General features: G+C 42.6%; 1 protein-coding gene across 2 annotated transcripts in view; it reads right to left on the reverse strand.

The window, feature by feature from the left end:
* Positions 1–11576, reverse strand: part of phf24 (PHD finger protein 24) — a 30129-nt gene extending 18553 nt beyond the window's left edge. For both annotated transcript variants that reach the window (XM_036977342.2, XM_036977340.2), the window contains exons 1-3: positions 10985–11576; positions 3696–4120; positions 1955–2140 (exon numbers count right to left, since the gene is read on the reverse strand). In XM_036977342.2, coding sequence (XP_036833237.1) covers positions 1955–2140; positions 3696–4118 — 609 coding nt within the window. In that variant the 5' untranslated portion in view covers positions 4119–4120; positions 10985–11576. The remainder of the gene's footprint in view (positions 1–1954; positions 2141–3695; positions 4121–10984) is intronic.
* Positions 11577–17880: the final 6304 nt, after the last annotated feature.

Genomic DNA, 17880 nt, shown 5'->3' on the forward strand with positions numbered 1-17880 from the left:
CAGCAGCACGAGCTCTAACCACTTCAGTCAAAGCCCCAAGCCTGTGGATGAGAAGAGAGGTGATAATGGCACAACACCAAAGCTGTGAAATTAAAATGTCAAATGGGGACACAGCTAGACATTTTGGATGACTGTACTAGGCGATAAAATAAATAGTATTTGTTTCTGCAGCGTTGACGACGGTTCTTTGGCTGTCCCCATTGGATAACCTTTTTTGGTTCCAGGTAGAACTCTTTGGGGTTCCATGTAGAACCCTCTGTGGAAAAGGTTCTACCTGGAACCAAAAAGGGTTCTTCAAAGGGTTCTCCTATGAGGACGGCCAAAAAACACTTTTAGCTTCTAGATAGCACATTGAGTGTAGAGCTGAACTCTTCTGAGATGAAAAGGTGTCTTTTTCTCACTGTCACCCTCTTCTACTATCACTCTTCATCTCTTCACTTTCTCCCTCTCCCCCAAACTAAATGCCTGCTCTTCAACCGATCACTGCCCGCACCTGCCCGCCCATCCAGCATCACTACTCTGGACGGCTCTGACTTAGAATATGTGGATAAATATAAATACCTAGGTGTCTGGTTAGACTGTAAACTCTCCTTCCAGACTCACATTAAGCATCTCCAATCCAAAATTAAATCTAGAATTGGCTTCCTACTTCGCAACAAAGCATCCTTCACTCATGCTGCCAAGCATACCCTTGTAAAACTGACCATCCTACCAATCCTCAACTTTAGTAATGTAATTTACAAAATAGCCTCCAACACTCTACTCAACAAATTGGATGCAGTCTATCACAGTGCCATCCGTTTTGTCACCAAAGCCCCATATACTACCCACCACTGCGACCTGTACGCTCTCGTTGGCTGGCCCTCGCTTCACTCTCGTTGCCAAACCCACTGGCTCCAGGTCATCTACAAGTCTTTGCTAGGTAAAGCCCCACCTTATCTGAGCTCACTGGTCACCATAGCAGCACCCACTCATAGCACGCGCTCCAGCAGGTATATCTCACTGGTCAAGCCAATTCATCCTTTGTCCGCCTTTCCTTCCAGTTCTCTGCTGCCAATTACTGGAACGAACTGCAAAAATCACTGAAGCTGGAGACTCATATCTCCCTCACTAGCTTTAAGCACCAGCTGTTAGAGCAGCTCACAGATCACTGCACATAGCCAATCTGTAAACAGCCCATCCAACTACCTCATCACCATACTGTATTTATGTATTTATCTTGCTCCTTTGCACCCCAGTATCTCTACTTGCACAGTCATCTTCTGCACATCTACCATTCCAGTGTTTAATTGCTATATTGTAATTACTTCGCCACCATGGCCTATTTATTGCCTTAACTCCCTTATCTTACCTCATTTGCACTCACTGTATATAGACTTTTTTTTCTTTTTTTTCTACTGTATTATTGACTGTATGTTTTGTTTATTCCATGTGTAACTGTGTTGTTGTATATGTCAAACTGCTATGTTTTATCTTGGCCAAGTCTCAGTTGCAAATGAGAACTTGTTCTCAACTATAAAATAAAAAATAAAAAACACTGATCTTGGGCCAGATAGGAAAAAGTCAATTGGCAGAATTGTGCTGCATAGTATTTGGGTACATGGTGTGTTCAGGTTCATAAAGTGTGTGCTGTTAGTGGTCAGAGCGTTGGGCCAGTAACCGAAAGGTTGCTGGTTCAAATACCCGAGCTGAAAAGGTGAAAAATATGTTTGTGCCCTTGAGCAAGGCACTTAACCTTAATTTGTACTGCTATGGCTGCCCTGTAAAATAACATGTCACAGCACCAATCCGGTGTATGTGACAATAAAACTATTTTTTTCTTATTTTTTAACAGTAGCGGGTATGACTCAAGGTAAAAAAAAAAAAATAGAGATACAAAAAATGTAAAACAACTTTGTGGAGCGTGGTTGGTCCATGTGAATAGCCAATGGGAGGTTCAGATTGAGTGACTCACGCAGTAGTAGCAGCTCCAGCCTGTCGAAGTGTGTGCTGTCTCCCTCATCTCCTGCAGGAGTTCGGTGCGAAGGTAGCCCAACTCCCTCAGACAGCCGTCATGGAAGACTCGTGTGCAGGTCCTGCAGGGGAACAGGTCGTTGGCCGTCCACACCTCACACACCTCGCACATCTCATCATTGACCGGCTGGAGGAAAAGGCAATTAAGGTCACTAGGTTAAAGGGCATACTCAAATCATAAAACTCATTGGGGTTTGATGCCTATGTAGGAGGACTGCGAGTTCTATTTCAAATCAACTAGGTGAAAGATGCATCTGTAGGTCTGTGAAATTTAAGTCACACACACACAGACTCTCAGACAGAGCAGCTTTGAATCAGATGGCACCATGATGAAGGCTAGCGGTCCTCTCCTTGAAGTTACAGTCTTGACCGGGTATTGGCTTGATTAAACAGTGAATACAAATAATTATGCACAGGAAGTTATTATTATTAGAATAATAAGTTAGATTCAATTCACTGTCTATGTACTTACCTTTTTAACCGTAGTTTTTATCCTATCATGGTCATCATCTGGACTGACCTTGTCAAACCTGGTCCTTGACAGGTGACCATAGCCAGAAGGAACCATACCTCCTCCATGCTCAATACTCAAACCTATGAATTATATCCCACAGACAGTGTGGTCTACACTCATCACATTATGAAACGGATGCAACTCAACAGTAGTTTCCAACTAGCTTGTCTTCTCATTATGAGGGAGGAATCTTATTATTCTGAAGAGGCTGATCGGAAAGGAGAAATTACTATTGGTTCTACCCAACCAGGAAGGAGGCTGAAACTGCTTTCCAATATCACAATTATAGCAGATATTTTTGTAACTCCTTGATGACTAATTATGATTTATTTTTTTTACTCTTATGCCAAGTATCCTACAGCTCCAAATATAAACAGTGTAATTTAGGTCTGATCTGTAAGTGCTATAGTAATATATGCCATTCAGCATTTTGTTGCTGCTATGGCCATCCGTTTCAGTCAGATGTTAATGTTTTATCTTTTCCTCTCCAGTCTGACCCTGGAGCTCGTATTATTGTAACATATCATTGTTAATTGCTGCAAGTAGTCCACTCTCTATTCAATTTGGTATATCTGATGAGCACCATTAGTGATAGAAAGCATAACAATCCTCTCTAAGAGTCCTATTATAACAATGTGCTCTTCCCAATAGCCCCAACCGGCTGATTGGTCATCTGGTACACTCCTGAACCCCGCCCCCATCCCTGACCACATCAGGATCCCAATTAGTTATGGTGGCCCTGGGTAGTGAGGCAGGGCCAAGGCCTCCTTTCTGAGACAGCCCGAGTACCCGCCCACACCACAGCACGCGCTCTATGAAGAGCACTTAGACAATAATTATATCGTGGCGTGGAAATAGCTGGTGTGTATTATTAGTCATTTGCACGGGATAGACATGGTATACACCGTCCAACGAAATGCTTCCTTGCTCATCTATAAATGCTTATTTCACCTATGGTAGAAAATGATAAGACTCACCATACTTAACAGTTGTTTAGGTCTCTTTTCAGTCAGAACATCAACTCAACTGGAATGCATGGGAGATAATACGGTTGCCATGGAAATTCCTTTAAAATCTCACACTCATCTTTAAAATTCCAAGATCCGGGGATTTAAAGAACAAAGTGTGGATTTAGTCAAAGTAAACCCTTTATTGTAGAATACCCTACCTGCTCTCTCTGTCCCAGTGCTATTTCAACAGGCTGGTCATCATTGGCATCTCTCTTGGGACGTACAAATGCAGGTGGGATGAGCTGATGGCCGGTCTTGTCCAGATCCTCAGGTTCCACCCCCTTCCCATCCCGTAACCTATTCCAGGCCTCCTGGTTGACCTTACACTCGTCCCTGGTGGGAGCCGGACCTGGAACAGCAGCTTGCTGGGAGGTCCCCGAGGGTCCCACTTTGCCGTCTGCCTCCCCGTGCTCCCCCTCCTCCTTTGGATTTGGTAGTGGCAAGGATTCAGCCGGCCCCTCTCCAGATCTTTCCCCCTGGTTTGTTGTGGTTGGAGCGCGTTCCTTCATGCCCTGCTGAAAGGCAGAGACGACCGAGGTGCATTTCTGCACCTGCTGCTTCTTAGACATGAGCACTCCCATTACTATAGATAGAGAGAGGGGGGGGGGGGGGGGTGAGAGAGGTGTTCATTACTGCGTGCATGGCATAAATATCGGTTGAGCGATATGGTTAATTAGACTTGCCATTTTATCAAGAGTTAGTATCAAACTGATATACTGAACAACTTTGTGTGGTGTTTGTGTGCTTGCATTACATGCCTTGCTCTTAATGGTTCCATTCTCAGGCCTAGTGACATATGATCCATCACCACATTGATGAGCAGAAGCGGCTGAGCTCAATCACATCCCACTGGGCACAGATGTCAATTCAACATCTATTCCACTTGGTTCAAACATAGTTTCATTGAAATAGAAACACGTAGAAACAACGTTGATTCAACCAGTATGTGCACAGAGGGATGAAATGGAGCAGTAAACATAAACCAACAAATGAAATGGATGGGAATCGTAGAACAAAACCCAGTAATCTCCAGACAACAAACACAACACATGTAACTAACTACTTGTGCTCATTCCGCTCGGTTTATAAGTGACCATGAATTCCATTATTGAAAATGGGGCAGTTGGACTCAAGTTGATTACACGGTACTTAGAGGACACATGTTGTGATCTGAAATCCAATCCCATTCATCCAGAGTACAACAGGAGTCCTTCCGTGACTCTGTCCTTCCGTGACTCTGTCCTCTCCTGTCATTCTCCAGTTGAAGGGCTTTGGGCTTCAGTTCTTAGGGCTTTTGGTGTACTATTCCCTCCTGCTCAATGACAGGATTTGGAGGACACTCTCTCCTCACACCCATAGCCCTTTACTGATACAGCCTCCTTCTGTGGACCTCCACTAACTAGCAGCTCAGACAGACAGAGACAGATTGTGAACACAAGCTCATCAAAGTCCTCTAAGTGACAGGAGGCGATAATTATGCTGGTGTAATTAACCTCACCCAGTGATGTGTCCTTCCTCCCTTAGCTCAGAGTGTTGAGGTGATGGGGGACGGGTGATACAGAGACGCAGTGATGAGGCTTAGGAGCCAGGATGTGTCTGCGGAGCGGTCTGTCTAATGTGCTGTCTCATATTAGATGGTATTGAAATCAGGAGTAATGGCAAGGTCCAGGGTGGTCATCTTTGTTGAATCTACTCAAAATGTACTGAGGAAATATACGATTTGTCACGTGCACAGGATATAACAGGTGTAAAACAGTACACTGTAAAACAGTAAAATGTTAGCTAGTGTAAAAGGTGTTTCCAGACACTAGAACTAAGTTAAATGAAAGTGAAGAGCTTGCACTGTGAATAAGGAGAGGAAATACCATGCAGAGGATCATATAAAAACATGAGCAGGTTAAAAATAATAATAATCTCCTTTGCTCATGTCAGATATCTTCTATGATGGGAAGTCTGACTGTATCTGAGAATTGGAGCTCACATATTGCTGCAAGACTCATGGCACCCGGTTGTGGGAAGAGTCTATAGAGCTCACAGGGCATCTGAGGAAAACCACAGGGAGGATATCGCTGGCTGACCAGACCTGGCACACACACACTACCATCCTGACTACAGGGCCTGGCACCCCCTGATAGATCTAATAAATAATCTGCCTCTCATTACTAAACATCTTCCCCTGGAGCTGGAACTGCTCATAGAGAGACTGAGCAGTGTAGCAGTCCTCATCGTTGAGGTTAAAGGGGCAGTGCAATTATAAACATGATTTTCCGTTTTTTTTTTAATAATATTTCCAAATAACACTCTGAAATTGTGAAGATGACATAAAATGCCCTTTGTGTGAGCCATTTGGAGAAGAAAAAGAAAACAGAATTTCAGCCTTTTCAGGAAGGATGGAATTTTTGGCCCACATGATGTCACAATGTGATCTGATTATAATAGACCAATGACTGTTCATCTGGGTAAGGGAGTGGGCTCTAGAACATCCTATCAGCCAATCAAGGCCCTGTGTAACGTGTACACTGGGAGTCGGGAAGCAAGTACAGGGAGTGAATTTAATAATAAATAGACGAATATGGACAAAATAAGAAACATGAGCAGCGTACAGACATAAACAGAGTCAATAACGCCTAGGAAAAGAACCAACGGGAGTGACAGTTATAGGGAAGGTAATCAGGCAGGTGATTGAGTCCAGGTGAGTGATGAGGCGCGTAACGATGGTGACAGGTGTGCATAATAATGAGCAGCCTGACGACCTTGAGCGCCAGAGAGGGAGTATACGTGACAGTACCCTCTCCCTGACGCGCAGCTCCAGCCGTCGACGAGAGGTACGATCCCGGAGACCAGGAGCGAGTCGATAGATTCTGCTGAGGCCTGACAAACCAGCTTAGGCATGGAGAACCTGTCGCGCAAACTGAGGTATGGGAGCCTGAGCTAGCTGAGGCATCCTCGGTAGACATGGCAACGGACGCTTGATGGCGGAACCGGGTCTTGTAAACCTGACGAGCCAGCTGAGGCATGGAAGCCTGATGAGCCAGCTGTGGCATCCCCGATTTCTCCGGTACCTTGACCCGAAATCACCTACACTAACAAAAAAAATAACACAAAACACTCCCCGATGCTCCGCTTTGGTGAGGCGTTTTTCTGTAACATGTTCACTGGGAGTCGGGAAGCAAGTATAGGGAGTGAATCATTTAATAAATAAATGAACATGGACCAAACCAAGAAACACGGGTAGCATACAGACATGAAACAATAATGCCTAAGGAAAGAACCAAAGGGAGTGACATAGGGAAGTTAATCAAGCAGGTGATTGAGTCCAGGTGAGTCTGATGAGGCGCAGGTGTGCATAACGATGGTGGCAGGTGACTGAATGGGGGTTTTAACTTATTTATTTTTCTTGTGGAGGCAAGTTGAAGCTGACAAGTTGGTCAGTGCTTTGTACCATAAAGGGAATTGAGAAATATTCCACTGGTTGTCTAGCAGGTCTGCTAAACCAAAGCTTTTGCCAAGTAACTGTCACAAAATAATATACTTCCCCTCACACTTGGCTGGTGTTTTAGTAAGAATGTTTTACACGAATCTTACCTCATGAGACACTCAGAATGTGTAGCCCATGATCCAGAATTTACTCCAGTGAAAACGGCATTTATTTACAAAAGGGGATAAAGACTCGATATGTCTAAGATGGCAACAACCTTTATCTTTTGGCCCACATACTACAGCTCAGGCTAAATCAAGAGAAATATGTAGGGGATGAGTGCTGTGGTTCCGTCAGGCTGGCTTCTCACTCGTTTCCTACAGGAGCAGCTGGGTCAGACCACTCTGAATGATTTAAATGCCCCTGGATACTTTTGGGGGGTGGGGGTGGATGGAGCGGAAAACATGGCCACTCCTTGGGGCCGGACCTGACATACATGCACGGTAGAGAGAGAATCCCAGTCTGAATGAGCTGCACTGTGACAGCCTGAATATTCTTCCACTAGGTCTTGAGATATGGGTTTCATTCTAGGCCCTTTTATTGGCACTTGTATCTTTCATATTTTTCTGTTTAACAAGACCCGTAATACCTATGAAGAACTTGTGGATCCAAGTGTGGATTGTTTTCTACCGAAACTTCTGAATCAGTTTGATTAGCTTGTTAATTTTAACTAAGACCTCAAACTGTGTTTGCGCTCTGTAGAAGCAAGGCACCCAATGGTGGTGAACAAGATGGATGACGCTCACTGCACCGTCTTGGTGTAGTTAAATATTGATAATTTTGGAGGAAGATAAGAGCACCATGGTGCTCTTTAAATCCCTCTGATCTAGCGCTCACTCCCAGTAATCCTGTATGTAGGCTGTCTACACTCCACTGGTCCACACATGATCTATCAAAACGAGACTATGTCTGGCACTGCCAGGCAGCTCTGATGGGAGTTCTTGGGTGTTATATAGAATCTAGTTTTGTCCCGCAGAGACATTTTTGGCAAAGACAGAGCATATGCCAAACAGGAAATGAATCGTGGACTGGAATTAGAATGGGTTGAATCCTGTGAGCCGTGTATCAGGGGCAGATCAGGACACCTTGGTTCTCCATTAGTATTCAGTCTGACACCTCCTCTGCACAGGTCTCTAAACACGTTTTATGTGCCTAAAGTCATACCGTATAACAAAAATAAATCATGACATCTGTGATGGAAACAGGAAGGGTCGGTACAGTTTTATAAATGTCGAAAGACAATTTATTCGTTTGACACAGTGGGATCTTTTTGTGCCTGTAAAATTATTTATGCGACAAATTGAAGTGGAAACGATTTCTTGCTAAATATTTGATAGAATAACCATCATGTAAAGGCAAAGTTGCGGTCATCCCACTAGGCACAGACATCAATTCAACATCATTTCATTAAAACGATGTGGAAACAAAGTTGATTCAACCAGTGTGTGCCCACTACAATTTGAAAAAGCATGCAGTTTATTAGGCTACAGATGAAAGTTAGAATGAACTTCACAGGGTGGTGAAAGTGTATGGTGATGAGCTTGATGCTCCTTACCAATAAATATCTAGGGTCATAATTTGTATGCAATGACATCATGTGTCTCTCTGTGTGTGTTTCCTCACAGTCCCTGCCATTCCATGAGATGTTGTTTAATCCGTTATTTAATAAAGGTCATTTTGCTATTAGCTTGAGTAATTGGAGATGGGAGTGAACTTATGCCTTGAGAGCATGCGCAAAAACCTGATTGGGTAAGTTTGCCCTTTATTGCAATAGTTTGTGACAAAACCATCAATAGATTGCATTTTCCAATGGAAACATTGAGTTTGTTTTTATTTGGTACATGAGAACTTATCAAGAGTGGTTTTTATGTGCACTGTCGTCACACACAGCCTTTTATTTGCAACAAGTCAGGTCGATGGAAACAAACCTCTGCTGGGAAAAATTTGATCCCCCCCCCCCCCCCCCCCCCCCCCATGCAGATTTTCTATAATATTCACATGAAAATCTGTCACAAATTGGATGGAAACCTAGCTACTGTGGAATGTCATCCAAGTTTAGCGCCTACATGATTTTTTCTTCTTCCTGCATTATACAAACTGGTGGATTTAAAAGATTAGTTCAAGGAATCCATTTTCACAGTAAGGCTTGAGGTTCTAGGTCTGACTAGAGTTGTGACATGTTTCTCTTCACAGGTCCATTCTGGGTATGTGCTGATTAGAATCCCAACCAGTCCTCCTTTTCATGCTGGGATCATTGGGGGGCGGCACAAAGCGCCAAAGATCTCATCCACGGACCCACAGAGCAAAGACCTGGAACTAATTACACTAACAAGTTCGCCAATGAGCAGAATCGTTTACAAAACGTACACAAACACAACCACACACACTGGTAAGCATACACAAAAATGGCAGAGACAACGGTTTCTTTTTGGAAACACAGACCATCAGGCAGAAGCTGTATGATCACATCTGTGTGAGGCACACTGCCATAGTTCTCTGTGCATGTAGAGAATGACTGAGACCAAATATCCTTGCCCTGCTGGGACTCCTCATCTCTGGTACACCGAGAACACCTCTTCTCTTCTCTGTCCTAGAACCCAACAAAGACACCCAGCGGGCTGACAACTGTTTGGTTGGTCCCAAAAACAAATTCTGTTTGTGTGCTGTCCATGGTGCACAGACAGAGGCGCCTGGAAGTAGAGGAATTTAAATCCAAATGCATCCTTAGAGAGGAGCTCCTATGTTTGCATTGACAGGCTGCCAGGCAAGCAGAAAAGCTGTGCCAGTCAATACACTGAGGCTGAGAGAAGCGGACAATGGTCACTGTGAGAACGGCAGAGGAACATGCACAAGCTGCAGGGATCTGTCGCAGGCTGTTGAGCATGACTCAGTCCAGTGATCCAGAACTCCCTAGGTACAGGACCTGTGTTGACCCCAGGATTACCACAGGATGGGACATACTACCTGGGGTAGTATTTAACTCTGTTGCTCTGTTCTGCTCTGTTGCAGGTAGCCTACATAGTGGGACATGATTCAGCCTTTGGTCTTGAGGAATAGCAGGATGTTATTTCCCCCACCCACACGACTAACTCCTTTTCCTGCCACCATTAATTGAAGTGAGCCATCCTACACTGCCCAAAGAGAGGTTATGATGCACAAAATGATCAAACGTGGCTAGGATCTACCCCCCAGCTGAGTGCCGACCTAAATCGGCTGTGAAACGTGCTGTATTCCAGCCAGTATAAGTGGAACGATTCCAAATATTTTTCAAATGAACTGTCAGTATGCCAACATTCCATACAAACAATGCAGTCAATCAACAGCCATACAGTAGCTGAAATCAGTTGATGATAGGACTTAATGCAACAAGTACTGATATTTTAGCAAAACACTCACATTGAGACATTTATGGTCTGTTTACATATATTTTAGAGGCTATTTATATTGGTATAAAACCAGTTTAATGTATTTATGATCATATGACAATATTTTAGGATGACAGTAATTATATTACACAATCTCTGATATACATCAGATGCCTTACTTTCAAGTTCCTGCATAAGAAAAAGCAAGATTGCATCACCTATGCCACAACTACCATTCATTCAAATTAGACTGGTTTGGATTTCTCCCTGGCCACAATGGCTGCCATTTTCATATCATTTTGGAAATTGGGGCCATAGCCACTCTAGTAATTAAATAGGATATCTGTGGTTTCACCCCTATAGCACACACATAGCGTTGCGAAGGCCTTGCTGACACCAGGTCACTATATCCAGCCTATGAATGTTTAGTTTAAAAACACAGCCATCAATCATTGGCAGATGAAGAAAAATGCTATAGCCTAGCTCCTGCAAATCACCCGAGAAGCCTTTTCGTCATGCATTAAATTAAATGCAACTCTGAAATGTGTTATGCAACAATTTTGCTGTTGGTCTGTATGCCATATTGAAAATAAATGGAATTTACCTGAGATAAAATCGGACAACTCTCCACCGTGATTTGGGACTTTTTTTCCTTGTGTCTCACGAACAGCTACCCAGCATTGCAAGGCTTCGATTGAATGAAAAGTACGCGTTTAGCCTACTCAAAATAGCCTGGATTCCACAAATATATACTGCAAATGTGACACGAATGACCTATTCCGTCAGAGTCCGTCAAAACGCTGACGTGAACAGCTCCAGTGCTGAAATATTTTTCTTGACACTTGCACGTGTGGAGAGCGACAGTGCAGCTCCGCCAAGAGGAACGCGCCCTTGAAAATACAGCCGTATGCACAGCACAGTTACAGCCAGAATAAAGAACCATGAAGCAAGTGCTATGCACTAATCACACCCACACTAACACGCCTTGCTAGTCAATCGAAAGCATCGAGGAGCTAGATAACTTGTAGGCTACTAAATCTACCTTCTTGATTGGCCGGGACCAGTTCTAATAAAATGAAGTTTGCGCCAGGATACACTTATAGCCAATAACCTCCCAGAAAGGTTGAGAACGTCATGGAATGTGGAGGCTTTCACAGCCCTCACTCATTGCTCTCATGGATCAATACCATCAACTCAAAACAACATGATGCAATCTGGAGATTTAATGGAAGCCTATAGAACTATCTGTTGACACACAGTTCGGGATACTCATCGGTACAGCACAAGACATGCAACCAAAGGACTCTTCACAGTCCCCAGGTCCAGAACAGAGGCTGGGAAACTCTCTGCCACCCCTGGTAACTCAAGCTAGCAATAAAAACAGTTTCAAACCAACAGATAAAATAACACTTTACTGCACAAAGGGGCCTGGAGAGACACAGCCATATATATATATATATATATATATATATATATATATATATATATACACACAATGTATTAGACCTAGATATTGTGTGTATATGCTGACATGTAGGCTGTGTGATGTTTTAAAATGTATGGATTTCAGTCCTAGACTAATATGTTCTGTACTGTGGATTATATCATGATTCATGTGGACCTCAGGAAGAGTAGCTGCTGCTTTTGAAGCTGCTAATGGGGGATCCTAATAAATACCAAATAGTTCAAATTGAAGTTCAGGCATCTTCCAAATTCATTGGAAATGATATTTAGACACATTCAATTGCAGTACTGCACATTTGAACAGAGAAGAAATTCAAATGAATATCATAAATTGTCGTCCTTGTGCCTGAACACTCAGCTTTAAAAGCCCTCAGTTTCTGAGCACATCACTTCACTAAGATTGTCCTTTCTACATATGGACGGGAGTGTTTGGACAGTGAAGCAAAATTTTTTCATCTGGCTCTATATTCCAACATTTTAGATTTGAGATGCATTTTGTTGGATGCATTTGAGGTTTGTTTTGGATTATCTTTAGCCCAAAAGGAACTGAATGTTGAAAAATATTGTAGTATTTTGGAGTCACTTTTGTCATAAGTAAGAATAGAGGATGATTCTGAACACTCCTACATTTGTGTGGATGCTACCATGATTATGCATAATCATGAATAATGATGAGTGAATTTACAGAGGCACAAAGATCATACAAATGCTAAGCTCCCCTGTTATTGGAAATGGGTTAGTTAGCATGTTTTGGTGTAGCCTCTAACCTTTATCAGCATTATCAGGATTCATTTATAAATTGTTCATAAACATTATCTACTCACTTAAAAATAAATTACTTACTTACTCAGTTACTATTGGACAAAACATAACACAAAACAAACTGCAAAATGCATCCAATGAGTTTGTAGAGTCACAAGCTTGATGTAGTCATTGCGGGCAAGGAATATGGGACCAAATACTAACAGCTTTTGACACCCTTTAAGTGACTAGTTTCCTTTACACTGATCGGCTGGGATGGTGCAATGGAACAAATCATTAGCAGTTCATCCACAATGCAATAGCATTTTCCATTAGCATTAATTTGGCTGGATTTAGGAGAATAGCCTTGGCTGCTTTTCATGCACCCTAATTAACAAATGCCCCAGCACCATACCAGAGACAGGGTGTCACAGTCTCCTATCCCCTTTCGTTCGCACCCGTACGTACCCTCCATAGATATGGTAATTGTTGCATTGCCTTATGGTTGAGCCAAGATTGATGTGAGTGACTGATATGCTTTCTTCCTTTGTCCTTTTCTTATACAGAACATCAACTCAAGTATGAACCCTTACAAAGCCTTTCATTCTTCAGTGTCCTTGCCATCTGCGATCCTTGTGACCTTGTCACTGTTACACTGTAGATGGAATTTCCTGAATGATTGACTGCTCAGGATTCAAACCAACATAATGAAAAGCACATCCACGCTCTCGCTCTGTTCAAAAGATGATTCATAAAATAAAAATGTAATTCAATGACCTGTTTTATCAAACAACCCCAAAACATGAATTCATCAAAGGGCAATTCAAGGCTTTCATCTGTTGTATACCATGCAAATAAATTAAGATTTAGAGAGCACAAAAGAGAGCTGGCTATTATCCAAGTTGTTTTAAATTGGAGATTTTCAAAGGTTATAAAAATATTTCAGTGTCTCCAGATTGATCTTCTTTAATTCCCATTTTGTTCAAGCTGGACTGTTGCATTACAATTACTGATATGCCCACAGCCTCTCCTTCCAAGTGCAGTTACACTGTATCTGTATTTGGTCCAAGACAGCTGAGACAACGATACCTATCAGGGTTCTTTCACAGTGTACTCTTCATCAAATCAGCTCACACTGCCAAACAGTGTCCGTCAGAGACTTAAACGGAATGTTTAGAGGCCAAATGTGCTGCCGCAGGGAGATTGTTCCAGATCATTGTGAGTTATGATTTAAATATTAACCAAAAAAAACTTTGTTTTTCAGAGAATATGGGGGATTTTCTTTTTTCTCTTCAGTTCAACGCAGTCCCCATCAGAGGACCATCAAAACTCAATAACAGAGTGAGCAGACAGTATAGGAGGAAAAGTGAGTTTAGAACTGACGTGGTGCTGTCAAACCTATTTAGTCGAACATGATTCAATCATGTAACCGGAGGCTGTACAGCATAATACTTTAAGTGCAATGCTTCACTATAGGGAAACTCCCAACCTTGGCGGTTGGTCTTTCTTCTCTTTTCAAATAGCTACGATAGAATATTCTAGTAGTGCAGGGGTTTACACAAAAGAGATAGAACCCTATGGGTTTACACCCCTCCAAAAATAATCAACAACCTATATATGACTGACCCTGGAGTGTGTCATTCTCTGAGATAACATTTAGCCTCCTTCTTTCTAAACTGGGTTAAAACGGTCCTTCATGGTTTGATAGGATTTAAAATAGAAACTTATTTGTGCATCCCGATGTTACTGTATTGTGTTCATATTTACTAAATGAACTAAAGTTTAAAAAAAAAAATAATGTTTCTTAACTGCGTTGTTGGTTAAGGGCTTGTAAGTAAGCATTTCACTGTAAGGTCTACCTACACCTGTTATAGTCGGCGCATGTGACATACAAATTTGATTTAAACATGAATAGGAGGCGGTTGTAAAAGTATAGTGATGTATGTTGATGACAGGACTGTAGGACAGGACCACCTTACCAGACATAATAGAATGTAATGGTAATTGGATTAGGGTCCTAATGCTGAAACGCGATAGAGACTACTACAGTCAATGGTCTCCGTCATTCAGGTGTCTGAATCACATTTATTCACACTATAGGCACTGAAGCTAAAAACTACAGACTATACTTTAAAACACTTTAAGCTACATTGTAGCTAATATACAGTTGAAGTCGGAAGTTTACATACACTTAGGTTGGGGGCATTAAAACTCGTTTTTACAACCACTCCACACATTTCTTGTTAACAAACTAGTTTTCGCAAGTCGGTTAGGACATCTACTGTGTGCATGACACAAGTCATTTTTCCAACAGTTGTTAACAGACAGATTATTTCACTGTATCACAATTCCAGTGGGTCAGAAGTTTACATACAATAAGTTGATTGTGCCGTTAAACAGCTTAGAAAATTCCAGAAAATGTCATGGCTTCAGAAGTTTTTGAGTCAGTTAGAGGTGTACCTGTGGATGTATTTCAAGGCCTACCTTCAAACTCCATGCCTCTTTGCTTGACATCATGGGGGAAAAAAATCAAAAGAAATCAGCCAAAAGAATTATAGACCTCCACAAGTCTGGTTCATCCTTGGAAGCAACTTCCAAACATCTGAAGGTACCACGTTCATCTGTACAAACAATAGTACACAAGTATAAACACCATGGGACCACGCAGCCATCATAGCGCTCAGAAAGGAGAAGCGTTCTGTCTCCTAGAGATGAATGTACCTTGGTGCGAAAAGTGCAATTCAATCCCAGAACAACAGCAAAGGACCTTGTGAAGATGCTGGATGAAACAGGTACAAAAGTATCTATATCCACAGTAAAAGTCCTATAAATCGACATAACCTGAAAGGCAGCTCAGAAAAGGAAGAAGCCACTGCTCCAAAACCGCTATAAAAAAAGCCAGACTAACATTTGCAACGGCACATGGGGACAAAGATCGTACCTTTTCAAGAAATGTCCTCTGGTCTGATGAAACAAAAGTAGAACTGTTTGTCATAATGACCATCGTTATGTTTGGAGGAAAAAGGGAAATGCTTGCAAGCCGAAGAACACCATCCCAACCGTGAAGCATGGGGGTGGCAGCATCATATTGTGGCGGTGCTTTGCTGCAGGAGGGTCTGGTGCACTTCACAAAATACATGGCATCATGAGGGAGGACAATTATGTGGATTGGATATATTGAACAAACATCTCAAGACATCAGTCATGAAGATAAAGCTGGGTCGCAAATGGGTCTTCCAAATTGACAATGACCCAAGCATACTGGCTTAAGTGGCTTAAAATGGCTTAAGGACAACAAAGTCAAGGTATTGGAGTGACCATCACAAAGCCCTGACCTCAATCCTATGGAAAATTTGTGAGCAGAACTGAAAAAGCGTGTGCGAGCAAGGAGGCCTACAACCTGACTCAGTTACACCAGCTCTGTCAGGAGGAATGGGTCAAAATTCACGCAACTTATTGTGGGAAGCTTGTGGAAGGCTACCAGAAACGTTTGACCCAAGTTCAACAATTTAAAGGCGGTGCTACCATATACTAATTGAGTATGTAATCTTCTGACCCACTGGGAATGTGATTAAAATACATAAAATCTGAAATAAATCCTTCTCTCTACTACTATTCTGACATTTCACATTCTTAAAATGAAGTGGTGATCCTAACTAACTTAAGACATGGAATTTTTACTAGGATTAAATGTCAGGAATTGTGAAAAATAGTTTAAATGTATTTGGCTAAGGTGTATGTAAACTTCTGACTGTATATAAAATCTAAGAGAAACAATGTAACAGGATGATGTGCAATGGGGTAAATGTATATATACACACGTATGTGGACCCCCCCTTCAAATTAGTATATTAAGCAATTTCAGCCACACCCGTTGCTGACAAGTGTATAAAATCAAACACAGAGCCTATGCAAACTCCAAAGACAGACATTGGCAGTAAAATTGCATTTCTGAAGAGCTCAGTGACTTTCAACTTAGCACGTCATAGGATGCCACCTTTCCAACAAGTCAGTTCTTCACATTCTTGCCCTGCTAGAGCTGCCCCGGGCAACTGAAAGTGCTGTCATTGTGAAGAGGAAACATCTAGGAGCAACAACGGCTCAGTCGCAAAGTGGTAGGTCACACAAGCTCACAGAACTGGACCGCCGAGGGCTGAAGCGTGTAACACATAAAATCATCTGTTCTCAACATTCAAAGCCAAGTTCCAAACTGCCTCGAAACAACGTCAGCACAAGAGCTGTTCATCAGGAGTTTAATGGAAGGGGTTTCCATGGCCGAGCAGCCGCACACAAGCCTAAGAACACCTTGCGCAATGCCAAGCGTCGGCTGGAGTGATGTAAAGCTCATCGCCATTGGACGCGGGTACAGTGGAAATGTGTTCTCTGGAGTGAGGAATCACGTTTCACCATTTGGCAGTCCGACGGACTAATCTGGGTTTGGCGGATGCCAAGAGAACGCTACCAGGCCGCATGCATAGTGCCAACTGTACATTTTGGTGGATGAGAAATAATGGTCTGGGGCTGTTTTTCATGGTTCGGGCTAGGCCTCTTAGTTCCAGTGAAGGGAAATTTTAACGCCACAGCATAAAATGACAGGCTAGACTATTCTGCTTTTCCAACATTGTGGCAAGGACCTTTCCTGTTCAGCATGACATTGCCCCCATGCACAAAGCAAGGTCCATACAGAAATGGTTTGTCGAGATCGGTGTGGAAGAACATTACTGGCCTGCACAGAGCCCTGCCCTCAACCCCATCGAATGCTGCCTGCGAGCCAGGCCTAATTGGCCAACATCAGTGCCCAACCTCACTAATACTCTTGTAGCTGAATGGAAGCAAGTCCCCGCATCAATGTTCCAACATCTAGTGGAAAGCCATTCCAGAAGAATGGAGGATGTTATAGCAGCAAAGAGGGTAGCAACTCCATATTAATGTCCATGATTTTGGAATGAGATGTTTGACGAGCAGGTGTCCACATAATGTTGGCCACGTACTGCAATGTTTCCAAACCCTGGTCCTCCAGTACACATGTTCGTTGTAACTCGGTACAAAACATACCTCATTCAACTCATTGAGGGCACGATGATTAGTTGACAAGTTGAATCAGGTGTGCTTGTCCAGGGTTACAATAAAAATATGTACTATTGAGGGTACTGGAGGACCAGGGTTGGGGAACACAGGTGTAGTGTATATGTTGGAGTCAGTCCATGGCATAGCGCAAAATGCAGTGCAGAGAGCAATGTGCAGTCCAGGATGAAAGTGCATGGTGCAGAGTTTGTGTATGAATAGTGAAAAGCC

Source organism: Oncorhynchus mykiss, chromosome 5 (assembly GCF_057628025.1).
Source record: "Oncorhynchus mykiss isolate SJ-2025 chromosome 5, ASM5762802v1, whole genome shotgun sequence".
Lineage (NCBI taxonomy): Eukaryota > Metazoa > Chordata > Actinopteri > Salmoniformes > Salmonidae > Oncorhynchus > Oncorhynchus mykiss.